Source organism: Agelaius phoeniceus, chromosome 5 (assembly GCF_051311805.1).
Source record: "Agelaius phoeniceus isolate bAgePho1 chromosome 5, bAgePho1.hap1, whole genome shotgun sequence".
In the NCBI taxonomy this organism is placed as follows: Eukaryota; Metazoa; Chordata; class Aves; order Passeriformes; family Icteridae; genus Agelaius; species Agelaius phoeniceus.
The window spans coordinates 17,273,340-17,300,978 of record NC_135269.1 but is presented as its reverse complement, the minus strand read 5'-3'; the positions used below and the strand labels follow the sequence as shown (position 1 = coordinate 17,300,978).

General features: G+C 39.1%; 1 protein-coding gene across 4 annotated transcripts in view; it reads left to right on the top strand.

The window, feature by feature from the left end:
- Positions 1 to 27,639, top strand: part of SHISAL1 (shisa like 1) — a 74,793-nt gene that overhangs the window by 33,114 nt on the left and 14,040 nt on the right. For 3 of the 4 annotated variants that reach the window (XM_077178414.1, XM_077178413.1, XM_077178412.1), the window contains 4 exons: positions 2,719 to 2,817; positions 9,254 to 9,467; positions 16,151 to 16,468; positions 19,744 to 20,523. In XM_077178414.1, the coding sequence (XP_077034529.1) occupies positions 2,751 to 2,817; positions 9,254 to 9,467; positions 16,151 to 16,468; positions 19,744 to 19,759 (615 nt within the window). In that variant the 5' untranslated portion in view covers positions 2,719 to 2,750 and the 3' untranslated portion in view covers positions 19,760 to 20,523. The remainder of the gene's footprint in view (positions 1 to 2,718; positions 2,818 to 9,253; positions 9,468 to 16,150; positions 16,469 to 19,743; positions 20,524 to 27,639) is intronic. The other variant, XM_054631685.2, reaches the window with a different exon arrangement.

The window sequence follows — 27,639 nt, the reverse complement described above, 5'->3', positions numbered from 1 at the left end:
ATTGCTTTCCAACAAACTGAAAAAATTATGTATGTGTCCCCCAGCCAGCTCTGCTGAAATAACTAGGTACAAATTACATAGAAATGCAAATATCAAATTGCAAACCTTAGTATCAACTCATTAATGTCATCCTGAATTATTCTTGATATGGAAATATTTAATAGGCTCAGCTATACCAAACATCTTTGTCATCCCAGACACACAACAGGAGTGCTTATTGATCTCTTTTTAATTAGCTGTTAAGAAGGCCAAGATTTCCCTTATTAATGCATCACTACCAGCATTCCTGCAGCTTTGGTTTACTCAGGAAAATATCAAATTTCTTTTATTCCTATCAATACTGGCAATAGTTTGTTCTTTGTAGCTGTTTTTCATGATTAAACGCCTACATTCTCAACCTCTGGCTTGTATTCATTATTATTCTTTTTTTAAAAAACAATTCCAACTTTAAGTCTGCTTAGTTTTCTAATTAATATGATATTCCCTCTGGAAAAGAAGGGAGGCATTTTTTAGTATTCATGAGAAATACTCTTACTTAACATTCCTAGTTTATTGCACTTTTATTTTCTTTTTACAGTGTTAAAGCTTCAAATTGTTTTCCTCTGGAGGAACTGGCTTATTTTAAAGCTAGAAATACAGTGGTTTGGGTGTTAATCATGCTTGCAGCAAACAGTGTAAACTGGTGTGATTTCTTGTACAGAAGTGTAGATATATTATACATGAAATATATAGTTATAGGCAGATAATGGTAGTAATATTTAGTAAATAGTGATATTTTTATATAGTTTTTACTTAATAATCAGATCTTCTTGAGGTATAAATTGTGTTGTTTTATTTTTCTGTATTATCTACTATGTATAATTTGGTCCCTGAGTAAAGACAACCCTATGAATGGGTTTGTCTGTATTCCAGGTAGAATTGATTTAAACTGTTTTCCTTAATAAGCCTTTGATATGTACTGCTGGGTTTTTGATTCTGTTTATTGTATGTAGATGTTTAGATTGGGTAGGGTTTATTTGGTTGGTAGAGTCATGGGTGTTAATGAATTAGGCGGTTTTTGTTAGATGTTGTTTCTAATTTTTGAAATGTTTTTTACTTAATGTTTTTAAGGTGGTTTTTAATAGTCTAATGTACTTCTTTATTTTGTTTGTAGTTGGTGTGTGATAGGGGATATAGTATACGTATTTAATGTCATGTTCCCTAGCCCAGGTGTTGATAAGGTTGTTTTTGAAATGAGTTCTGTTGTTTGATTTAATCTTTTTAGGGGTATTATGTTTCTAAAGGACTTGTGTTTCAAGGTCTACAATGGTGTTTCTGCCCAGTTTTGAACTGAAACCACCACAAGAAGTTACGCCAATTTTTAGATTCGTGATCCATAGATATCCACCAAGATAGCTCTTGGTGAATCTGCTTGTGCCACACACAGCATTTTGTGTTAGTGAGGAATCTTTTGCCTCTCAACACTTTGTAGGTAGCACAATGTTTCCCCTCTGGTGCCCACATCTGTTACTCAGAATTCAGTTGCTAGTGGTGTGTTAATTTTCACCCCCTCCCCCTTTTGTTACGTGCAGGTGCAATTGTTTGGAGATTTTCATTTGATTCAGTAGGTTGGAGCAGACACCAACTAGTAAACCATGTAGTATTTATAGGATACAGCATATTCACATACAGCTCATTTTATAGGCATTTGGCAAAATGTGTCTCTTGAGGTGTTGGGAGCAGTGTAATTTTTACAGAAATTGCAATTCCGTTTCTTTTTTCCCCAATCTGCTCCAGTGTAAACACCTGAGAACAATTTTAGCAGCACAGGAGTTGGATTCCCTACACCAGGTTGCTGCAGCACCCCCTGGGCCATCCTGTCTGTGGCCCCAGTGCACACAGGGTTCATGCACAAAGGCAGAATTGACCTCTACTGTTGTGCCCTGATGCCAGTGTGAGTCCAGGATGCTGGAAACCTCTGAGACCCAGAGTTAGTTGGATTTATCAGTGATGGCAATGACAGGTGCCACCAGTCCTCTTGGTGGTGACACCCGGGACAGTCCCTGCTGCAGCTGCTGTTGTTGAATCAAGGTGAAGAGAGAAGGAGTTTGGACTCACCCTGTCTGGGAAACACCTAGGAGGGCTGCCAGTCAGATCAAACTGCATCACTTCTCACTCCCCGTCCTAGGAAAACAATAAATAATAATCCCATGAAAGGCTCTGATGCTAATGAAAAGACATTTTTTGAAATGTTTCCAACCATCTCAGTTGCTGACCCACTTTCTGAGTGACTGCACCCTCTAATGGGGTAAAACAGATTGACTTTCAAAGCAGTCAGCTTATTTTCTATTGTTTATTCCTTTCTGGCCCTTACACATATAGCAACAACAACAGCCTGTTCTTGTGACAGTAAAACAGAGTTCTGCTGGATGTAAATTACAGGGGACATATGAATATTCAGTAAAAACTTCATATGATTCATCTCTACTCTGGGTTAATGAAAAGTATGTAAACAGCTGTATATCTCCATGGTGAAATGAGAAAGGAATTTTAATCATAGAAAGAAGAATTTATTTCCCTTTAAAAAAGTGAAAAAAAATCCAGAAAAAGATTGATTTTTTTTTTCCCTACTGTGTGAAGCCATGTCATTTCACCAAAGCTTTGTGGGGAAGTGAACATTTGAACAATGAAAGGAGATGAAATAGACATTTAATCATGATGTTGCATTTTCTCCAACAGATAATTCTCTAATGGACCAATGAAAGCCAACGATGACAAGTTGTGGTCAACAGTCCTTGAATGTGCTGATGGTTCTGGTTTCATTACTCTTGTCAGCAGGTAACTTATAATTTATCTTTTACCGATGTGTGCCACAGCAAAAAATTAATTGCAATTTAATACAGGGTTTCTACAAAATAAACAAGACTAAATGATTGTTAATTGTCTAATAAATCAGTCATAGAATCATAGAATGGTTAGGGCTGGAAGGGACCCTCAGGATCATCTAGGTCCAACATAAATGAAGCCTCTTTGTATTTAAGAACTGGAAACTGGAATTTGAAATGGAATTGAAAATTCACTGTAAGAACAAAGCAGACTGAAAAGTTGAAATAGTAGCTTTATTTCTTTGGATATGCTACTTTTTCAGCTCACCTAAAAGAAAAGAATAATTTCTATACCACCATAAAACACATCCATTTTGCTAAATAACCATCCACTGGAAGCAGAGCAAGTCAGGTTCCAGGTGTGTGTTTTTCTGTGTGCACACCAGAGAATGTGAAGTACCTGAAGGATTGAACTTGGAATCTGTGTAATTTTCCTGAATCTGAAGAATTGACTGGACCAGAGATGTTTCTCCTGATGCTTGGTAGTTCTGCTCTAGATGTTTGCAATTAGCACACAGAAAGGGTTTGTGTAGAAATGTACTGTTAGACTGAGAATTAGTGGAGTGCTCTGATTATTGTTTGTATTTGTTCATCAGAAGTCATTCATGGCATTAGGGTTTTTTTGTAATTGTGAGTGAATATTTAAAATAAAATTTTCAAAGGTTGTCAGTCCAAATAGATTTGCCCTTACATGTTTTTAGTTCAGTATCTTTTGTCCTCCACTCTTGAGGCAGTTTTTTATACAAAAAGATGTTTTTCAATCACTGCTTCTTATTCTCTTGTAGTACATCACATCCCCAACCACCAGAGTTAAAATTTTACCAGGCACCATGTTTCCTAAACTATCCTTGTGCTCCAGTCAAAATTGTTACTACTGAGTCTGTGTCTTTAACATTCATAAAATATTAATACTCATATCCTCACCAGTCAGTTCAGGCATGTGTTTTGTTGCCCACAGTCTCCTTGCTTGTTTGCAGTGTTCAAGTTGATTCTTGCTAATGATAGTTTATTATTTAGCTCTGACACAGCCTGTTTTGCTAACAGTGTTAGAATATTATCAATTAGAGCACTCCTCTGCTCATCTTAAATCATTGTTTTCCTTTAGAGCCCTTCCCCTGGAATCCCCATGTATGGAACTTCCTAAGTGTGGAACTGTCCTCCTCCTCCGATGGACTGGGATCAGGCACAGGGCCTGGAGCTGCTTCTTTGTCTTCCTCTAGCCTAAAGAAATTTCAAAAATCTACCTCCCTGGTGTAGCAATGCACTTGGTTATCGAGAAGTCTTCAATGAAGTGATCCAACAGGGATCAAACATCACAAAACTGTTCCAGCTGCTCCAGGCTCTTCTGTCAATTTTTAGTACATATGAAAATGTACACCTTTGCCACTCTTTATAGGGGACTTCTGCTAGAGCTGTCCTGAGATGCCACTCCTCCCACCCATTTCCTCAAGTTGATACAAATTCCTGTGTTGGAGTTGAGTGGGACACTGTGATTGCACTGTGCAATGCACTATGCAAATACCTGTATTCAGCCGCTGGTGTATTCCCTCAAACCCTTGTTCCCTCAAACCCAGACTTTTTTTTTTCCCCCTCTCTTAGAAGTACTGCTTGTGAAGTGCAATGTTTTTATTTGAAACCAATTACACACAGCTTTTACTTCTTACATAATTTATCTATTATCCTTGATAACTATTGGCTTTGTAATTGTGTTTCTTATAATTTTGTTGCTCCTTGGATTATTGGTGTTTTATTATCTCATGTCCTATATTAGCATGTAGAGTCCAGGCCTAATTTGAAATCATCACAAGTCTTTCATGACAGCCAAACTGCTCCTCCCTTGTGGAATTTTGCCACTGTGATCTGCAGGAAGGGTTTTAGGTCATTGGTAACTTACAATACATTTTACAGGGGGAAATTTATTATTATTTTTCAGCCAGCCAGTGTAATTTTTTTTGTCCAAGACAGATCAGTTTCCATAAAGGAAAACTACTGGTTTTATGCAGTGAATGATAGGGGGTGTGGGGGAGAAAGAATACTACTCTCACTGGAGTATAAACCTCATTTTTAACCTGAGCTGAAATGAAACTCTAATGGCAAGATTCCCTTTGAGTGCCCTAGATTTACAGACTTCCATCTGTAAGATATTGCTTCACTTCCAGGTCTTTGGTATACTAAGATTAACAATCTCAGTAATCAGTTTCTGGGTTGAGAACACTGAAACTTGAGTTACTGTATTTCAGTGCCAGCAGGATCACAGTGATGTTTCAGGGGTGATGAACACTCACTGGTTTTACTGGGCACACAAGGAATGCATAATAAAGGGAGGAGCACCATGCAGTCATGCTGGAAGGATGACTTTCTGACCACTAACTCTTAGATTAGCTTTGCAAATCTAAACCTTTTCATTTAAAGGATGGAAACACATTTATAAAATCAGTGCTGACAGCAAGACTTATATTAACAAGCAAAAATCATCAGATTATTTGCACATTACAGCATTTTTTCTTTGAAGTAGGAAATGAACATCCACACAGCAAGTTAACATGTGTTAAATATATACATATGAATATTTCTATGGTTCCATATGGAACGCTGATAAACACCAGCCATCGAAAGACTCTTGGGGCTTTAAAAATTTAGTATCTGAATTAAAAATATACATTAGGCAGATCTCTAGCTGTGACTAGATAGAGAAGTAACAGTTTGACATTTGCTGGCTGTGTATTTTTTAAGGTAAAGTAGGTAAGTCTTGTGATGATGAAGCATGATAGACTATCCTCTTGAAATCAGTTGGAACAGAGAGAGAAGCATCTGTGGCAACTGTTTTCAAAAATAGCCTGAGAATTTGCACTCACAACTCCAGACACAGCCGCATCTTTGCAACAGACAATTTAAGGCCTTTTTATGTACAATGCCTTTATCTGAAGTATTTCTATAGAAATAAGGTCCTTTAAACCTGAAGGTTTAAGTGAAGTTATTTTCAGAAAAAAAACAAACAAAAAAAAACTTGGAAGAAAATAAATCCCACTTTGTTTATTGTCTCTCTTCGTTCATTGTATCCACAGAGAAGAATAGACAGCAACTGAAATTACACAAATTATAATAAATTGAGGAAGTGTTTTCTCTGTGTGGTAGGTCTGGCTGGGGTGGGGTCAAGGCTGTGTTTTAGGCTGGTGACCAAAGCAGTGGTGGTATCACAGAGCTGTGGCCAGTGACAGGCTGGCACTGCTGACCTAGACTGACCAAGGTGGTTTCTATTCCATGGGATGGATGCTCAGCAATGAAATTGGGGTGGGAGTTTACTGAAAAATTGCTCAGAGACTGGCTGGACATGAGTCTGCTGGTAGTAAGTGATTGCTTTGTTTTTTGTTGTTGATAGTGTTGTGGGGTTTTTTCTTATTTGTTATACAGTGTTTATCTCAACCCATGAATTTTCTCTTTGCTTCCTGATTCCCTGGCCCATCCCACTGCGGGGGGGAAGTGAGCAAGCCACTGTGTGGTGTTCAGCTGCCCAGCAGGGGTAACCCACCCCACACTGACTGCCCAGCTCAGAATGGCATTCAGTCATCACATCATGCCTTTATTTAATCACTGACACATTTTGCTATTTTAAGGATTTGCTTAGGACTGTTTCTTTGCAGACATCCCTCCTCTTAGACAGCATCATAAATGTTGTCTTATTTCTCTCTTCCTTCTATAATCATACTTTCCTTGGTTTTCATTCTCAGAGAAGTTTGGGGATTCTTGTCTTTTTAAAATGTGCAAAGGAGCCATGTAGGGATCAGGGGACACTTCCAGATGTGCAGTTAAACCAAACTCTTGGCAGTGACGAGCAGGTTGAACCCCTGAGTGGTAGGGATGAGACCAGAGGCCATGGGCACAAACTGATCCAGAGGCTCCCTCCAAATGTCAAGAAATGCTTTTTCTCTGTGAGGGAGACTGAGCAATGCCACAAGTTGCTTGTGGAGGATGTGGAGTCTCTATCCTTGGCGATACTCAAAAGCCATTTGGACACGGTTCTGGGTACCAGGTGGCCCTGCCTGAGCAGTGGATTTGCATGAGATGACCTCCAGAGGTCCCTTCCAGCTGCAAACATTGAGGTTTTTCACAAAATTATCCTGGCACACTTTTATTTCTGCTATGTTAATTAAGGAGGGGTGTGCAGCAAAGTACTTGTTCAAACAAACTCATTCCCATGCAATTACATGCTGTGTGGATTTTGTGACAGAATTTGAACATGCAGATTTGTTACAAGAGTTTCAGAGGTATTGAAAACCTAAGTCTAAAGAAAGTTTCTTTACTGATGATAGCATCCTCACATTTGGAACACATATTTTTTTCTGAGGTAGAGCAAGAACAGGTAGGTAATTAGTTTTCTCAATATCTGTATTCCTTTAGAAATTACTTTCTTCCAGCACTTTCAGTTCCTGGCTGAATTAATCTACAAAAATGATTTCATCTTTCATGCAAGTAATGATGCCAGGTATATGTGTGCATACATAAATCTTTGGAGTGGGCTTTCTTGACTCAGACTGCAGTACAAGATTACCTTGTCATCAGCCTAGTACTCTGGTTTTTGTTCTAGGCTCCCCCTCTCTACACATAAATAAAGTGATCTCCACTGTCACAATCCCTAAAATTTGTCTTAAAATTAATATATTTTATAAAATTGACAAACGAAAGCATTAGGAATAGGCTATTTTTTTTTTTTTTAGGCAAAGTAGAAAAAAAATGAGGATCAGACAGGCAAGGTGCACAGATGCAATTTCAGATCAAGAGGGGCTCTGTGCAGAGGGGTAGTGCCATTCAGCTAAATCCATGCAAGTCATTATGTATAACCTCTTGTACTGGTGAACTGACAGAAAACTCATGCACCAAATTACAAGAGTTAATTCAGTCAGTCCAAGGTAAATAGATCATTTATTAATTGGTGTAACGTTATGAACTGCAGCTGCCCACATCATTGCTGAGCCTCAGTTCTCCAAAGAACAAACATTTCACTGCTGAGAGGATTCAGACTCAGCTTCCACATTTCACATTCCTTAGAGCTTAAGTCCTTTGGGATGTCTGCATACATGTACTCTTAAATGATCTTGTAAGGCCTACCATAACACAAACTGTGAATGTGGAAACAAACATTGACTCCTAAAAGTGTGGCATTCACATTCTCTGAAAAAATTCCTTCGCCCAGGATTTTTCTCCTGGGAAGATGAGACACCTCTAAGGAAAGGAAAGCAATTCTTATCTCATTTGCTTCTCCTGTGTTGTGCTCATGTGGAATGTGCTTGGGGATTGTTTACCCACAGGTGATTTTTTCATTGGATTCTGGTGTGAGTTGTTTTGACACATTGGCTAATCAGGGCCAAGCTGTGTTGAGACTCTGGAAAAAGTCACAAGTTTCCATTATTATCTTTTTAGCCTTGGGTAAGTATCCATTCTGTATTCTTTAGTATAGTATAGTATTCTTTAATATAAGATAGTATCATAAAGTAATAAATTAGCCTTCTGAGAACATAGATTCAGATTTATCATCCCTGCCTTTGTTGGGGCATTCCCTGCAAATACAATATAAAAGTCTTTCAGGAACCTGCATATGTTTGCTTACAACCATTTTGGAAGGGATTTCTACCCTGTCCCTCTGCACAACTGAAAAACTCAGAAACTCAGGGAAACCAAGATGAGAAAAGGGTATCAGTGGACAGCTTCTTTTTTTACCCCAGTAAAAGTGATGGTGAAATCAGTGTGATACAGGACTGCAAAAAAGAAAAATATTCTCAGAGCTGTAATAAACACTTTACATGAGAACTTGTTAAAGAAGAAATGTAAGAACTCCCAGGAACACCTGGATTTTATTAGTTCTGTCTGTTTGCAAATTCAAAGTTGCTCAGATTTGTTATACTGTTTGTAATGACTGTTTCTTATAGACTTTTCCTTATCAAAGACTGACCTTTAGAGAAGAAGAAATCAGCAACAGTAAACCAAGTGCCATCAAACTTTCATTGCAGTTTCTACACAGATGTTTTGTTTTTATTAAGTCGTCCCAGGAGTATCAAGCATGAACATTGTTGTGGGTTATGGATATCACTATAACTAGAACAGTAGTATGAAAAAATTTCCCTAAATACTTTTGTGCCTCTTAACATAGAGGGTATTACTCCCTTCCCTTAAAACAAACAATGGTAATCAAACATAGAAGCAACAAAACTCAAAATACAACAGAAGTCTGAACATTGTTACCTTTAAGTACTAAATGTTAAAACATTGAAAGTTCTTTATTACTGATGTTTTTCAGAAATCAAGCAACAGTTGTTTAGCCTTGAAAAATGAGAGTTGATAAGATGGAGATAACAGAAGTGACTGACAAAGCCAATGTTGTTTTTGTTTTCCAGTGTTGTCCGCACATTTTCGGGTCTGCGAGCCATACACGGACTACAAAGGTCGCTACCACTTTGGTTTTCACTGCCCCCGTCTTTCTGACAATAAATCTTACATCTTTTGCTGTCACCATAACAACACAGTGTTTAAATATTGCTGCAATGAGACAGAATTTCAGACTGTTATGCAGATGAACTTAACAGGGAATGCAGATGGATATATGCATAAGTAAGTAAATGAGTTCTAAAGTACTCCTCACCAAACTGTTCCTGGTCTAATAACAGAGTCTGAGGTGCACTTAATGATGGAAGCAATTAGAATAATTGCATATACAGAAAACCATTACTGAAAGGTTTTTTGTTGTTGCAGAGCTCCTAAAAGAAAGAATATTTCAGCTTTGCTTTCTTTGCTTTGACATGGGCTATAAACATTGCAAGGAGAGTAAAAGTTCCATATAAATGTGACAAATAAAAAGTTACATATAAAAGTTTGAAAAGTCTTTTCCCTGACCCTAATTTGATCCAAACTATGTTTAAATGTGCATCGGTAAAAATAAACCCCAAAGCTGTTCATAGGTGAGAGGGGAAGTGAGCTGACATTTTCCGTATCAACCCAAATGCCCTTTTTGGAATCCCTGATGTTTTTGAATCTTGATCTCTTGTAACAAATCACTAGCCTTGGGGAACGGAATGTATTTGCTTTTAGAGCAACATTGTGTGGTCTCCTTGCCTGTTACCTGGGGTACTTCCATGTTCTGCTGTCCCCCAGAATGAATGTCTGTAAGTTTTTATTTATAAAGAAGTAGGAAGTAGCAAATAGATCTTTGTTACTGAATATCTATTTACAGGAACAAAATCTTCCCTTGTGGTCAGTTTGCTATTTAGTGTTGACATTCTGGCCACACTGATCAGCTGTGATTTCCCTTGGTGTAATCCCAAAGATCGAATTCTGATCAATCTGCTTTCTCTGCCATTTTATTCTGGTATTCAGCCTCTGCAGGACAAGGAAGGAGCAGATTAAAGACAGGTGGAATCCCAGTGTATGGATTGTTGTTCACAAGAGGATTTTGGTGTTTTCTGTGGTGCCAGTCAATTGGTCTGTTGTATTCACCCCAATGGGAGCAGGTGGAGGGCTGTTAGGAGATGCTGGCTGGTCTAATTCATTGTGTGCAGCTGTGCTCAGCTTGAGGAGTCAGCAAAGCATTGCCTTCCTCAACACCCACTCCTCACACAGAGCTGCCCAGAGAAATTTCAGTCTTGCATAGACATAAAGTTGCATTCTCTAAATTTACTGGTTGTTAATGTGTCAATCACCTGCAAAGACAGACAAAAATAGACTCTACCCATATAAGATATCTTTAAATCAATGTGGATCTATACTGTTGTATTACTTTATGTGCAGTTACATCCTTCAGGTGAAATTTTCTTGCCTTGGCTTTGTAGTGCATCTGGGATCATGAGAACAGATTACACAGAATGCTGGGAAGATACTGTAATACCAAGCCTTTTAAAGACCATCCACTTTCTCCACCTTTTGTGCAGCCCAGACAATCCAGCAGCTTTCACCTGGAGCTCCCCAAATCTGGCAACATAAATAGTTCCAGGCAACTAGGTGGGGTTTATAGCCCCAGTGCTCATACACAGTGTGTGCTCTACATATGCTAAAAAACCAGGGTGTGCTGCCCCTCTGTGTACTGGGGTGGCCCTGCTCCCTCAGCAGCCCTGGATATCAGAGAGGTCCTCACGAGACTCTCAGAACAGAAGGGCTCTGCAGGCAGTCACAGACAGAGCTAGAATCTGCTGCACACTTAGAGTGGTAAAATGAGCCTCAAGAATGGGCTCATGAGGCTGTTGCCCCCATGCTTTTCCAGGTCTTTGTCCTGCATACAGCAAATTTGTTTTATTCCTGCTGTGTTGTTCTGCAAACCCTGCATCAGCACTGCTGACCACCCTGTCTCACAGAGGTCGGGATGTTACCATCAAAGGCAGTTCTGACAAGCACTAAGCCAATGCTTCAGGCTTTTCCCAGTGTCTCAGCAGCTCCTCTGTGTAGTCATGGCCAGAGCTTACTCAGGGAAGGCTCTTCTGCCCTTCTTTCACCAGCAACCTGGAATGTAGAGGGCAACCAGCCTTTCCAAGGCAGAGGAACAGGTCCAGGCTGATTGCAAAAGATTCCCTGGGACGCAGAGCATTTCTCTGCCTCCAGTGTTGTTTGCCTGCTCACATCTGCGCATGTGCACACACTCCCGGAAAAATAAATCCAGGGGTCTTCACATCACAGGGCTGTTGTGTATGCAAGCAGTTTGGAAAAAAAAATTAGTTTGGTATTCTGTGAACTACAGCATTTATTTTGATAAAAATATTTAGAGCAAAAGCATTATATTAGTTTTCATATAGAACTATTTTTTAAAAGTCAACTTGTTCAATTGTGATGGAGAAAGAGGTACCCGTGTAGTTTTTGTTGGTAAGACTTGTAGTTGAGAACCACCTGCAGACTATTTACCATCCAGTCCAGGACTTCCTAGGGGCATCAACTGTGTGTGAACTTTTGCAAAGGTATGTGACATCCTACTGGATACAGTAAAAAGCCTCTGGAGCTGTAGTGTAGATAAGTGCAGGAATGGAACTGGTGTTGCCTTGTTCCTCAAACATCACTTCTGATTAATCTCTCAGGAGCAGGAAAATGAAGAAATGCTGCTTCCCATGTAAAACTCCATCCATGGAGTAAGACAGACAGGAGAGATCTCCTCACCCTGAGCTCAGTGATTTTGGTAGAAAGCTCCCTGGTATTTTTAGAAGGAGCAGAAAGAAGAAAACCATATGTGCCTACATTAAAAACATTGCAAAAAGCTTCTTAAGTAATACTCTGACTTTATCTATTGTACACAATAATTTGGATTCTAATGCTTCCAGGCTTCAGTTTACAGTGACAAAGTCAGCTCTTTGTTTAGATCTAATTTCACACACCACTGAAAAAAATCTAATGAAACCTATTGGACTGTGGCAAGGGAGAATAATTTAAGATATGGGAAAGGCAATGAACTTTAAAAAAATGGAATATAGTTTTCAGGGAAGAGTGATTCAACATTATTGCTTGATTTATTTCAATATTATTATTTGGTTTATTTTCCCCCTTAGCCATTCTTGTGATCACCAAAACAAATTTCTTGTTTTATAATACAGTTGAGGGAAAACGTTAATGAAGTGACTTGAGACTTCTTTGATGTGGCACAGCTAGCTCAAAAGGCACATTTGTCTTCACCAGTCCCACAATGCAACTATAGCCACATTTATTTACATTTTTCCATTACTGTAACACGATATTTATATGTTTTTTATAAAAGGAAAATATGGGAGTATTGATCTTTGCAATCATGCAAATTAATCGGTCTATAATATTTTTGAATAATTCATTTAGTATTAAATATAGAATTACTAAACTTATTTAGTATTAAATATAGTAAATAACTCATTTAGTATTAAATATAGAAATAAAAATTATGTCTAACAGACAGGAAAAGCTCTTTAATCCAAAGTATTTTCCCTTAAAACCATCTAAAAAATTGTTCAGCTATTCTTAAAAATAGTATTCACTTGAACCTAGTTTGTCTAGTTTTCATAGTCAGGTTTTTGTTGTGCATATTTTGGTAGATTATCAGTTGTACCACTATGATAGAGGTCCTTAATCTGCTACTGCAGCAATAGTCTGGCAGTCTGTAGTGTATCCATGGTTTTGCTTATCTCTTAGTTTGTTTTGTCAGTGTGGAATCGCTTTTGCACACCTCATTCCAACACTGGCACCCAAAGCACTGTGAGAACAGATCAGCACCATCTTTCTCCAGGTACTGAGTGTCCCCTGCAGAAATGGTATTTGCTTAAATAGCACTCAGAGAGTCATCTTTACAAGAAAGAAAAAAGAAATCATCAATCCCACTACCAGCTGTTGCAAAAATATGTAATTTGGCAGGGAAGACCTTTCATGTACGGCAGGAACAGATTCCTCTGGAAAACCCAGGATTGGACAAAGGCCTGGAGATAATTATAAAAGAAAAATGGGGTGAAATCTCATTTAAAGTGTAGATGCAAAAACTGCACTGGCTTCCTCAGCACCAAAGCTGTAACCTTGCATTTCCTAGGGGCAGCCCTTATTGTTACTAATCCAAGGAACTGCGCCTTTTCAGTAGAACAGGAGAGAACTATTTCCATGACCATCTGCCCACATTTAAACTCTGCAGCTGTAGAATTCAGCCTGCAATTGTTCAGATTTGTTGGCTTTTTCAAACCTGAATTCCCAAATGAGTTATTTTTTGTTTCTGTTCTGCACATAAAACTCAAGAAAATCTACTAAAAAGATATAGGCTAGTCATAACCAGCTTGTTATCTGTCTCAAAAAGTGAATGAATGAGATGGATGCAACTTCATACACCCTGTAATGGAACAAACTCTATAATTTCAATCTCAGCACATTTAGAATCTGTTCACACTTCAGTTTTAGTAAAAATTAAAAGAAAGACCAGGAAAACCAGATTGCAAGAATAAACTGACAATTAAATCATTCAGGTCAGTGAAATGAGAGCAAGTCCTAGAAGTTTTTGGATTCTGAGTTCTCTTCTGTGTTTCTGGCCTTACTGTTAATCCCTGTAAATAAGATTGTTTATTTTCTAATGAGGACATCTTGATTTGCAGGTCAGTTTTCATTTTTATTAGTAGCCATCAGAAAAACTGCCATTTTCTTCCACCTTAATAGTTGGAGAAACAGAAGGTATCAATGTATGGAATATCCTTCTGCATACTAAACATACTACTTACTATTTTTACTTGTGATTTTTCACAAGGCTCTTGATAGTGCTGTTGTCCCATTGCCTGTTAATTAATATAAAGCAGCCTTTCATTTTTTGTACTTGTGAGAAACAGATGTTTTTTAGGAGGAGCAGATGAATAGCTTACATATTGGCATGATTGTTAAAGTACTGCTTTAAATTGAAACACTCAAAATAGCTCTAATTTTCACTAGTCAAAATTTTGGTGGATAAAATTAAATACCCAAAATACAAAAAAAAAAAAAATCTTTTGAGTTAACTAGAAGGAATGTTTTTGCTTCTCACATTGTTGCCAAAACAAATATGTTTTCTAAGTGTGGGTCAAATACAGCTCATCTGTAAGCAAAATGGGTCCTATTGGAAGTAATGATGAGCAAGAATGGGATTTATCCAAATGCATTTCTTCCTGACTTTTCCAGCTTTTGCTTGCATTTTATTTATGTTAACAGAAAATAGAAGAATTTACCCCCAGTAGGACTAAATCTACTGGAAGTCAAGAACAGCACTGGTGAGAAGCCTGGATTAACCAGGTCCTGTTTTACTCTTAAGGGCCTGAACTGCAGATTTTAGTGCATTACTAAGATCTACCCTCTGTTGTGTGAAGTTAGGCTTGCATGTGTAAGTTTAGCAGAGTTAAAGACTCTGGAGTTAAGGGTTTTCAGAACATTAAAATTTGCCTACTTCTAATCCTTCTGGAAATGTTCTGATTTCTTTCTTTTTTTTTTAATTTTAATTCTAGGCTTGTGTAGTCCTAAAGTTATACAGGAAGTGAGCCATTAACAGCTTGGACCTTCCTTTTGTTACTTAGTTATTTAAAATGGAACTTCATTTAATCTAAGGGCATTATAGCTGTGTAGTGGAAAAATCATTCCCTGAAAGGAAGAATCACTCTCTTGAAGTGCTGACAGACAGCAACACAGACAGTAAAATTCTGATTTCTTGTTTCAAATCCTGATTTTTTAAAAGTATAAAATGGAAGAGTCATACAATAGTTTAAATAGAAATGAAAGTTCAAAGCAGAGACTTGAAATATTTTGATCTAGAAAGGCTGGAGGACATGTTTTTAAAATACCAAAATACCTGCTTTGCATGTCTTCTCATCCTTTTTTTAATTCTTGAAGCTCTTCCATTTTGACCAATGTCCTAAAAAAATATGATTTCCGCCAAGTTTTTCTGACTGGCTGTGAAAGGAGAGCACAGTTGAGTGTGTGTTCAGCTTTGCGTTCAGCTCCATGCAGATGTGGGCTGCCCACCTATGACTTGGATATAATTTGGATATAAATCTGAGACTGCCTTCCTAATGACATTTTTTACTAACATCCCTTCAACTTCCTCTTGGTTTTATAGTCTCCAGTATATGTACTTCCACATTCGCTCATGGGTCTAGATCAGCCTTTCTTTTTCTTTCTACTTAACAATCTCATTTTTATACATTTCTTTCCATCTCCGTTTTGATCTCATTCTCCCCACTCACACAGTTTCCAATCCAAACTGCATTTACACCTGACAGTCATTTTTCTTTTAATAATACTTCATCTCCAGCAGGGCATTAGCACTTCTTCCCCTTTTTGATCTCCACATTTTTGACCCCTTACACTTTTTCCTCCTGTTTTTCCCTCCTTTCTTTTAATACCATTAGTCATCTGTTACAGATTTACAGCTCTCTGCACCATATAATTGCCATGGCCTTTATCTATATATACACATTATAAATATACCAATATATACATCTCAGTGTTGTACATATTTTCCTTCCTGTGAAGTGCATTGTCTAACATTATTTTGCCAATGTTCTTCCTTCCTAAAATTTATTGCTAGCCATATTAAGAGGTCTCTTTAGCAGCCATTCTGGAAAGCCTATGGACAGATGAGAAGGACAAAAAGTTTTTTAAGACAGCCAGATTTAGTTTCTAAAAACCATGCTTATAGCAGTATTCATATTGAAAAAATAGCTTAATTTTAAAGACACACGCTTTGGAACAATATTTTGTTTCAGACGTCTATAAATAATTAATGAAACAAACAACCTTGATGAACTAACGCAGTGACCACTACTGAGAGATAGTTGTTGTCCCTTTTCTTCCTTTCACAGCAACTACAGTGCACTGTTGGGAGTGTGGATCTATGGCTTTTTTGTGGTGATCTTACTGATACTGGACCTTTTATATTACTCTTCAATGAACTATGATATTTGCAAATTTTACCTGGCCCGCTGGGGAATCCATGGAAAGTGGATGACACCGGGCCAGAGTCGATGGATTAATCCAGCTCAGGACCCAAGACAGACACAGCCTCAGCCAGAGACACAGCCTCAAACTCAGCCCCAGCCTCGAACATCACAGACAGTACACACCTTAAAAGGAGATGCTTTAAGCCCACCCCTGGTGTCTTTTCAGAGTACATCTGCCTGGTAAGTAAGCAAAGCCATACTGAGATATATTCTTTTGCTGTTTTGAAGTGTGAATAGTCCCCTGTGTTTGGAAGTGCCTGTGAATTCAGGCTGAACAGCACCACTTCTAGCGCATAATTATTTACATCGTGACCTGTCTTATTGAATTACTGCTTAGGAGTAATGTCTTACTCTGAAATATATTAAGTCATCTTTTAATCCTTTTCTTGGAGAAACAGGTGCTGCCATCTTTCTGTGCTGAACAGTTTTACTACTATGTCATGCAAACAAACTACAAATCTGCATCAACTATAAAAGTAGTTCTGGTCTCAAAGACTAATTGCTATGTGTATCTGTTGCTCTGGTTTTAAAAGACTTTATTTATAGTGACGTTGGGATAGCTTCCATGTGAGATGTCACAAATCCTCTCTATTTGTGGCATGAGACACAGAAACAACATTAAAACCAGGTTAGTTTTTTATATGCACAGCCAAAAAAGCTTTGCTTGATCTCATTTGACAGAGTGACACAAGTAGGCTACTGTAAGGTTAAATGCTGTGAAAGGAAGACAAAACCTCCAACAAAACCCCTCAGACCAAAAGGGAGGCAGATCTAAGGGAGCAAGCAGAGCTTGCAGTATAAATAGAAAAAATTAAACACAGCCACATACAAAATGACGTTGAATTATTATGGACTTTTTTTGCAAGGAAGATGAAAGCAAAGGGAGAGAGCTGAGTAAAACATTTCTCTGAAAAAGGTGTCAAGAAAGGCAGGGACTTTTCTTCTTACCAAGAAAGCATTAGTACTTGGAAGGATGCAGAGTGAGTACCGAGTCACCACTGTGTTTTAGAAGAGTTCCAGAAGGCTGAGTGTTGAGTTTTGGCGAAATTAAGTGATCTAAGAATGTGCAGGGTGAAAAAGATGACAGCAGTTCCCGGAGCTGTGGAGCACATGAAGCCTCAGCACTGATGTCAGTCTGAAACCTTTGGGTATCGCTGGGTTGCAGATGGGATGGTAACAGTAATGGTCCTTTGCTTTCATCAATTGCCCTTCAAGTGTAAATAGAGAGCACATAGAGCTAAAGATTTGTTGCAATAGGGAAAGAAGTGATGGTTAATTCAGTGATAGAGGAGGTTGCTTGGCACTGGCGCCAGTCTTGGATGTATCCAGTGCAGATCAGACTGAAGGACCATTCCAGCAGCACTTGCTCAAACAGAAGAGGCTGAGGCTGCTTGAGAGAATTCCTTGTGCTTTGTTGTGAGCCTTCTCCTTTTCACTTCCTCTTTCCTTTTTCCTTGCTCTAATTCTTCCAGCTTTTTTGCACATTGATTTTCCAGTCTCCAGTTAAAATTGCCACATAATTTAAGAACTACATTTGTAGTACAGTAATGGTATCCTGGCTTAACATGTGTGTGTCCATGTACAAAAATGACTGCATCTGCTAATTGATGTACTATTAGTTTGCTCTAACATTATAAATTGAAACTATTCAATATTCTTGAAGGCTTGATTCCTGGTCACCTCTCATGACTGACTCCTGTTCTGTTTCTTTGCTTTTCCCAAAGCGTTAAGCAGGCCGTGTATGTTAGGATCAGGTGAGCACATCCCATATGCTCCTTGTCCTGTGTTGGCAGGAGATGAGCATTGATAAGCCACTCCAGTAACACTCACTTCTTCCCCAGTGAGCTGTTTGTGCTCCCCTCAAAATTGCGCTTCCACAAAATTGTTCTTTTCCCCTAGTCCTTTCCTTGCTCAGTGGAAGAAATAAGTAGATGCTTCCTTATCAAAACCCTATTTATCCCCTGTATTTCAGCATGTAAAACACTACACTAGCTTCTATATTTTCATTCTTGTAACCTGCAGCTTTTGGAACTTAGAGCCTCTGAACCAAGAGCACAGATGATTCAGTGTGAGTTGGATACAGAAAAAATAGCAATAGGCACTGGTGATCACAGGCAAGATGTTTAGCATGCAAAAGAGGACTTTGAGTAAACAGCTCCCTCAGAAAATGACAGATTTGTGTACTATAGCAATTGCTAAAACAGTGGGGAGTGGGTTGCCTGGCTATTTATTTCTCTTTTAGATAATCTGCAGGTTATATAGATGAAAATATGATAATTTTGACCTACAGAAGTTAAGCTTAGTTTCAGAGTCTGATTTTCTGCTGCAGTCTATATTTGATGAATGACCTCAGTACTGTCTTCTCAAAATGTAACCATACTATCAGTGAAGAAGTGAACACTTACTGGATTTATAATTTCCATCCCCATTTTTAAAATCACTGAGTCTATTAAAAGACCTGTTGTACATTTTCTACCTGAATTTCCATTATTCTAGATTATGACACCTGCTTTGGTAACACACCAGGTTTCCAGTCTAAAAAAATCAACTTTTCAGTTTATGTTGCCATTTTAATGTGTCCTAAACTTATCCCAGCTCTTCTGTCTGCAGGGAAAACAAGTGTTTTTATTTAGCACTTCACAAACACACTGTGTGTGTGTGTGTGTGTATATATATATATATGTGTGTGTGATATCCTACCGTAAGAATGGTTCCTGTGTACAGATGAGCATTTTAAAGATGCAGAATAGATCAGAATAGATCTTTGAATCCTGACAGGTATGGATATACCCCCAGGCATAAAAAACTTAAATACAGTTAAAAACATTTCCAAACAAGTTTTCAAGTTTTTGTGATGACAGATGTTGTTCAAGTTGTTAACTTCCTGTACTACATTCATCTGAGCACAGCTAAAAATATGCCCATTCTAGAAGACACTACATGATGACATGCAAATCCCAGTACTGCAGAGAACTGACAGTGTAAGGAACTGTCCCAAGAAGGATGTCAGGATTAACCTACAGCTTGTAAAGTAGTTTTTGGATCTTCCTGGCTCAAAAAAATTATGTAATTGGTTTTTATTTCAGCATTTCTTTCCTTGCCCTAGTTTAAGTGCTATGAATTGGCAATGAATTGGGTATGTCAGAAGGAAAAATCAAGCAAGTTATAATATAGACTGGGTAGAACCATCCCTATGATGTTTAAACATTTGTCACAGTGGATCACTTCATTGTTTACTTGAGACAAAGAGAACCATGTATAGCCATAATATTATTATAAGTAAAGAGGTCTGGAATCCATTAGGCAAGCTTCTGGCTGCTCTTGCAGTGTCATGCCAGGATAGGAAGGAAAATCATTGATCTCAGGAGCATCCAACCCCATTCGGACTAAATGGATTTGCTTCATCCTGTAGTGTGTGGATTTTGCAGCCTAACTAATGCTGATTTCTTCTTTAGTATGAAAACCACCTGAGGGCTGCCCAAGGCCTGTGTGGGCGGAAGGTCATGGTGGATGCACCTTCTGCAACCCCAGCGCCGGCACAGCCCGCAGTGACTGAGCTCACACAGCTCATACAGCCGTGCCTTCTCTTGTGGTGATCCTTCAGAGCATGAGCTGGGCCCTCCACATTCCCTGGCCCGAGGGAGAACCTGCAGTCTGGTTACCTGAGCAAGCTTTTACACCTGCAAATGGAACTGCAGCAAGCAGCAGGCAAATTATTTTTACTGCTCAGCAAAGTAAAAGCCAGGGAGGCAATAAAATGGAATATTGCCAGTTGGGGAATCGAAATCCTGACTGCTGAAACAACTTGGTCTCACAACTGTGGGAATATTGTTAATTAATAATAATTAAAACAGACTAAAGAGGAAGATCACATTAAGAAGCGTGGGCCAGGGCAGCCTGGCAGAATTCCTCCAGGTCCTCTGTGGCTGTGTTTTGTTCTGGATGTGAGAGGAAGACCTGATCCCTCAGCCTTGCTCTGCTGATGTTAAACTCCTCCTCACCTCCATCAAGGATGCAAATTACAGGGAATAAATACTGTCCTGAAGTCCAACATTTGCTTCTGTGTTCTTTGCCTTTCTGCACAACAGCAGGCAGAGGCACTGCCTGTGATCACACACGTGCTCCGTGACTCTCAGTTTCAGAAACCTGCTGCTTGGCTAGAATCAGGAAAGAAGCAGCCCAGCAGGGTTAGCCCCTGTTATTTCCTTCACACAGCTGGAATGGATTAGGCAAAGGCAAGTCTATTTTACTTTCCCTTATTAAATGCTGGAATCTGCTTTTGCTGTGAATTCCTCTGGGGCACTTTGTCTTTCGGACAACAAATAGAATAGTTTCTAGCCTGCTGCTATTCACCTGCTACTTGACACCTCTTCAGATGACTACCAAAGCACCAGAGAGAATAAAGCCTATAAAAATACTGGCAGAGTTTGGGAGCCAGCAGGTAACTGAGCATGTCCTCAGCAACTATACAAAACCGCATGAATATTTTCCTAGTGGCTAAAAAGATCTTGTGAAAGAATTTGCTTTGATAGCAGATTTTGAAACAGGATGTAGGCTATCACTGCAGTGCTTCCTTCAGTGACTTGTAGGAGCTACAATCTTGCCTGTGTGATGAGATATTGGTGCTGCAGTAGATCACTGTGCACACAGTCCACCAAAATCATGAGCCATTGTGGTGAGAGGAGTTAGTGCAGAGGCTGCTCTTGATATAATTATTTACAGTAACAAGGGAAAAAAGCTGGCTCCTTCGATTTTAGGTAAATAAGATCTCAGCCTCGCATTTGCAGAATTACTTCACTGAACAGCAATAGGATGATGCTGTTTTAAAGATGCAGAATTTTGCATCATAGGACCAAGCATAGTTTTTTATTTAGAGCCCCTACGTAAACTTTTATGTTAGACTAAATTTGGCAAGTCAGAGCATGAGTAATTTGGGTTTTTTTAAATGATGAAAAAAAAATTTAAAACTTATATTGTGCTTTTTTGAAAGAACTCTCTGGGAATTGACATCACCTAGAAAATCTGTTTGGTTACAAAGATTAGGTAAGTGTGTAAGGCTACATCTGCCATTATCTGTGGGCCGCCAATGTGTTTGGAATATATTGGGTTAGAATAACAGATAATGCTGAATGTATTTTCTTCTAAATATTCTTACCTTGCTTGCTGAGAACTGCATAACTGCTAAAATAGAAATTAGCTCTACCCCAACCCAAACCAGCACATCAGGGCAGGAAGCCAACAGCACAAAGACACAGTGGGCTTGGAACCATACACCTCAAAATCTGCAGTGCTCCAGGTCTTATTTGCTTGCCTCGATACAACATGTGAAAATTGGGAGATTTTCATTTTATCATTTCCATTTAAATAATTCAAGTTACTGAGTGCCTGCTTCCTTTCTTCCTTGTGTTCAGAAAGTCACTGTTAGCATGTGAAGTTAAGCCAATGTGCAAGGTTTTTGTCCAGTTCAATCTAAGTCTTTGTGTACCTAGATATGCACAAACTGCATCTTTTGTTGATACATATGTAGTACACATTGTTAATTTCATTCCATATTCTCCTTTTCCTCTGGCTCTGTAAATTATAGACCCCATCCTGATTTCTCTACATCCTTAACTTCAAATTGGTGACATGTGGGCTTATTGATATTCCCTGTTACATCTGTTTCTCAGCCTTTTCATTGAGTTGGGATTGTTGCATTTATCAGCTTCAAGAAAATCTTTCTTTTAAAGGGACTGTACATTTGAAGCAGTTTAACTTAAATATGATAATGAAGTGTGAGAAAATAGTAATTAGTAACTCACTCAAAAGTGAGTGATTAAAAGGTTATCTGAGTACTATTGCTGAATGAACTCTTCATACTGAGAAATGACATCTAGTAAAATTATTGGAAACCAGAGCTGAAAATCTTCCATATTTAAATTTCATCATCTATTTCTCATCTTTTTCTGGATAGAATTTTTTGCAGTGCGATCATTACCTCATCCCCATGATACAGTTATGGAATGACACTACTGAAGTAGCAGATAGCAGCATAAAATTTATGTGAAATCAGAACACTCCATTCAAGCCCACAGTTTTACTGTGTAATGTCACAACACTGTAGCATCACACAGGAAGGAGTTTGACATCCCAAACTGTATCAACCAATTCCATCTCCTCTGTCACAATAGGAACCAGTAAACTTTAAAAGACTCTATAAATATTTTGATAGTTACAGAAGTCCTACCCCTAGCATCCTCTTAGGTGCTAGATGCTCAACAGTAATTGAGTAATGTTTTACACATTTTAAATATGCACAGAAAAATAAAATAACATCCTCACTTGGGTTCTGAAATACAACAGAGAAACTTTAACATCAGCCAAAGATCTTTCGAGGGATAGAAAGAATAAAAGGGGAGATGTTGAGAAGCTGGAGTTAATGATTTAAACAGACAATCCTTACTTTATGCAAAGGGGCAACAGGATTTCTAAGTAGGAGATTTAGTCTAATTCATTGTTCTGAACTGAAAAAAAAACACATTTCAAAAATAAAACAGAAAAAAAAATATAGATGGGATATTGCCCATCTTCAGTAGTTTATGCTGCAGAAACTACTTAAAATACCTCCAGAACAACTATCTATGTATACACTTGGTCCTTTTAACAGAAGTGAGAAGGAAGAACAAACAAGGTAAGAGTCTCTGAAGTAAGATGCCACTGCTTTCACCTTGGAAAAGGAACTCCCAAAGTATATTTTGAATGTCAAAAAACAAGTAACTCCCTAAACTCAAGGAGTACTGAAGATCTTGTGCTGACCTATTTATTATTTTCCTATATATAATAAATAATCGTTCTATGGGGTAGCAGAAGATCTTTTAAGTAAGCTAAAATTTCTGTGTGAAACAATGGCATATTATGGGATATCAGACATTAATGGAATAATCAGAAACTTACAATGCTGAAGGCGGGACTGTAAATGGTAACAATGTCAGACAATTATTTTCAGTGAGAGCTGAGGTCAGGAATCTACCATATCATTACTTTTATTGTCCCTGTCCCCTGATGAGATCATAATGAAAACAACCGCAGTAGTCATTTCATCAGAGAAGTGCTAAAACTTGTCTGTATGACCTTGTTTTTGTAATTATGTTTCACTGAACAGTTCAAAAAAAGAACTTAAAAGAAAAGAACCAGAAATTAGACACAGATTTTCATTATTAGCAAGGTATCAGACATATCTTGGCTGTTTAGGTCTCAAAAGCAAAATAGATCAAGAAGCACTGAAGTCTGTGTCATTATACTCTTCATTGAGACATGAGAGAACACTGATGTCAATCAGCAAACAATTTTCAGGCACTTAAAAGCTTTTGGGAAAGTTACATGATCAACACTGTCATAAATAAATATGCACAGACACCTACAATTCACTGCAGGAAAAAAACATACCCCTGAGGAGTGTTTGAAATCCACATAGAAAGTTTCTTGGAAATTTGCAATGCTGTGGAGATAAAACCAGCTTAAGACATGAAATGGCAGGAATATGACATGTCACTGGAAAGCAATTAGAAATGCTGCTAATATTAGTCCCACCTCAGGTGACAACATGATCCCAAAACAGAACAAGTGAGACACATTGCTTCAAACAACTTGGAGATGAGTTTAATCAGCACAACACTATGTAGCCTGCACAGAGCAGCAGCAGAGGAATAATTGGTTGGAACTTGGCACCCATCATAATATACAGGAATGCAAAAAAGGTGTGTAGAAGGTGGTTATGTGTGGAGATAAGCTACCTCACTTCACTTTCCAATATCTGTTTCCTGGTGTTTCTGTATAGTGGGAGCCTTTACTTAGGCTCCAGAGAATCTTGGAGGTGGAATGACTTGGGAAACAGAGCTATTGACAGTAAATGTTAAAGGCAGAGATGGAAAGGTGTTTGCACAGCAGCTCACAGCAGAAAAGTGACTGTGGGACTTAAATCTGGAAGGGAGCAAGCTCCACCCACAATTTTCCTTCCTGAAGAACTGGTGCTCTGGTACACCAGGGAGGAGTTTATGCACAAAGGAGTTGTCCTAGTTACAGGAATTGTGTGTATTAATGACCTGATCATATCTCTGAGCTGAGCTCTGCTGAGCACACACCACACAGGCTGCCTCCTGTCTGCTGGAAATCACTGCTGGCTGTCACATGGAAAAGGAACTGCAGGGAGCTTCATAAGGAATTACAGTAAATTAATTAAACAGCCACTAGGTATATTCTGTGTTGATTACTGTTACAGATTTTGGTCACTCACACAGAGGATGGAGGCAAAGTAATTTTCAGTTGCATTCACAGTCTTTGGAAAGTGGTGAGTCACAGGGAGCTGCTGAAGCCAGCACCTGTTACCTGCTCATCCCCAGCACAGCTTCACTAAAAACATTCTGAAGATACTGTGACTGGAATGGAAGGCAGCCAGACATCAGCCTTTCACTCACCAAAAACCTCCCAAACTTCTCTCATGCTGCTGAAGTTAACAGCAGCCAGAAGAACATCAGCCTGATTTGCATTTTAAGGCATTTTAAAGAAAATTACATGATGGAATGACAGTTGACTCAATTTATTTTTTTAAATATTCACTGAAATCTCTTACAGGATAACAAAAATAGGCATCCCAATTAAAAAGAGCTCCAGTGTTTGTACGAACAACAAAAAGAAGACAAAATTGGGGATGCATTTTTGAGAGTATTGTGGGATGATGGCTAAACAAGCAAATTTGGAATTCTGGAGTTCATGGAGAGGAGATACCAATTAGAAGTAAGCAACTGTTGTCTCACGAGTAGTGTGAGATTGCTAGAGGGAAACACCACCTTCCCTAGAGCTGCAGCAGGAAAAATCCTTGTGACAGATGAGAAAGCATTCAGGGAGAGCTGCAGAACTTACTGGACTTCTGGAAAGTTTGTCACACTGTGGAGTTAAAGAAGCTCAAGGCTAAAAGAACATTAAAAGGCAATTTGAGCTTGGTCTGTAAATTCTTGATGGCCCAGAGATTTCAGATAATAGAGGACTGTACAAAGACAGAAAAATATCCAATACCTGGAAGATCTAATTATACAAATCCTTACTGGTGATAAAGAACAGGATTAAACTTAGTCAATTTAGCTATCTAAAAATCCTGTATCTAATAGTTATCCTCACTAACACATTGAAAGAGGCATTTCTAGGGGGTTATTCATTCCACCTATCTTAAGATGGATGAAATTGCTTGGAAGCCTGGCTTGATTAATTTTTTTGACATTATGCTGGAAGATGAGTTTACAGAAGTCGTTTATCCAGCTGAAATTTGCCAGTGGGATTTATCTCCTCCAAATGTGCTTTTTTTTTAAAGTTGGCAGTTGATCAAGGAAATGTCTTGAGATGCAGCAGAACACCCATTACTTGTGATTTTAAAATTGGCAAGGGAGCTGGTGGAACATAAGCAACAGTGGGAAGAATGGGAAGCTAGGTCTGCACAGCTGGCCAAACTGAGGACCCTAAGAGAACAAAAATCTTCAAAAATGTGATTTATCTGGGGAACAGGTTAGGCTGCAGTCCCAGAAGATTTACATCAACATCAGTTTTCTTAGAATCATTAGGCTGGAACAAACTCTTAACGTCATGGAGTCCAATCATTCCACTAGCACTGTCAACCCATGTCCCCAAGTGCCACATCCACACAGCTTTGAAATCCCTCCAGGGATGCCCTGGGTACCCTCTGCCAGTGCTTGGCAGCTCTTTCAGTGAAGAAATTTCTCCTAATATCCAACCTTAACCTCCCCTGGTGCCATTTGAGGCTGCTTCCTCTTACCCTATTGCTTATTATCTGGGAGGAGAAATCGACCCTGACCTGGTTTCAGTCTCTTTCCAGATACAGATAAAGAGCAACAAGGTCCCCCCGAGCCTCTTTTACTCCAGGCTGAGTACCCCCCAGCTCCCTCAACCCCTCCTGCTGCTCCAGCCCCTCAAAGTCTGTCTTATGAGGGCCCAGAACCGGACACAAGATTCAAGTTGTGGCCCCAGCAGTGCCAGCCCAGGGGACAGTCACTGCCCTGGCCCTGCTGCTACACCATGGCTGGCACAGCCCAGGTGCCATTGGCCTCCTGCCCCCCTGGGCACACCTGGCTCCTGTCCAGCTGCTGTCCCCAGCACCCCCAGGGCCTTTCCCAGCTTTCCAGCCCCTCTGCCCCAGCCTGCAGCTGCAGAGGGTTGTCATGGTGCAAGCATCACATTATCCCAGCATGGCAAGCTGATCATGCTCACTGAGCAGTCAGAAAACACAAACCAACAGCTGCACATCAAAACTCACAAGATGCTTTTCTCCAGTTATATCACCCTCTGCCATTCAGGACTGCAGGGGACAAACATGTGGCCTTCTTCCTTCCCTACCTCTTCCAATAAATGCCTGATTATACAGCTGCTGCATAATAGCTGCTGATGCCAGTGGAACTGTGCAGTGATTGCATAATCACTCCAGAGAATGGGAATCTCTGGGCAAAGCCTCATCCCAGCACCACCTGCCCAGTCCTCATCTCTCAGGTTCTGTGGGCTCAGAGAGCCAGTGCTGGTAGCAGCACTGAAGAGGTGAAAATTATTTTTGTATGTAACAGGCTTCCAACTTTTTGTGTGGAAGCGCTGTGAGATTATAGCGGACAAGAGAGCATCCAGCAATGGGCTCTGTTACAGTGTGTGCATGTAAAAGCTGTTGTGGAATTAATCATCCTGAATTCTTACAGCCTTTCTGCTTCTCCTCTAATGTTAAGGTGCTCACGTGATAGCTGCAGTTATCACTGGGCACCTCTAAGAAGCTTAAATTTCTGTCATAAAAAAAAGAGCATATAATAGATCCACAATATGAAATGTGCATACAGATGCAAAAAAAAAAAAAAAAAGAAAAAGGGGGGGCAAATAATGAAAAGTAACCTAGAACAAAATAAGAATAACCCACCAACTGGCAGTCATAATGGTATGCAACAAAAAATTTCCACACGTTGTAAATTATCATTCAAACCATGCCATACCAAGTGTAATTCCTCAGTTCTGTGACACCAACCAAGCACTGTTTTTCTTTCTCTGTGGCTCAAGAAAGGCTGCTCTGCAGGGATCATACACTGCCACTGAGCCATACCCAAAGTTCCTGTTGCAGGCAAAGGACATTCGATGCCCCAGCACACCCATATCTAGATGCAGCTGTGAGACAATTTAAAAATAATAAACCAGTCACAGTTCCAGCACTGGCGTCAAAACATGTTTCTGTGTAAAACCAGCCATACAGCTCAGATAACCACAGAAGAAAAATTGTTTTCTTGCCTTTTGTACTCTGCTAAAATTGCCCAGGGTCCTTGGCCTCTTCTCTTTCC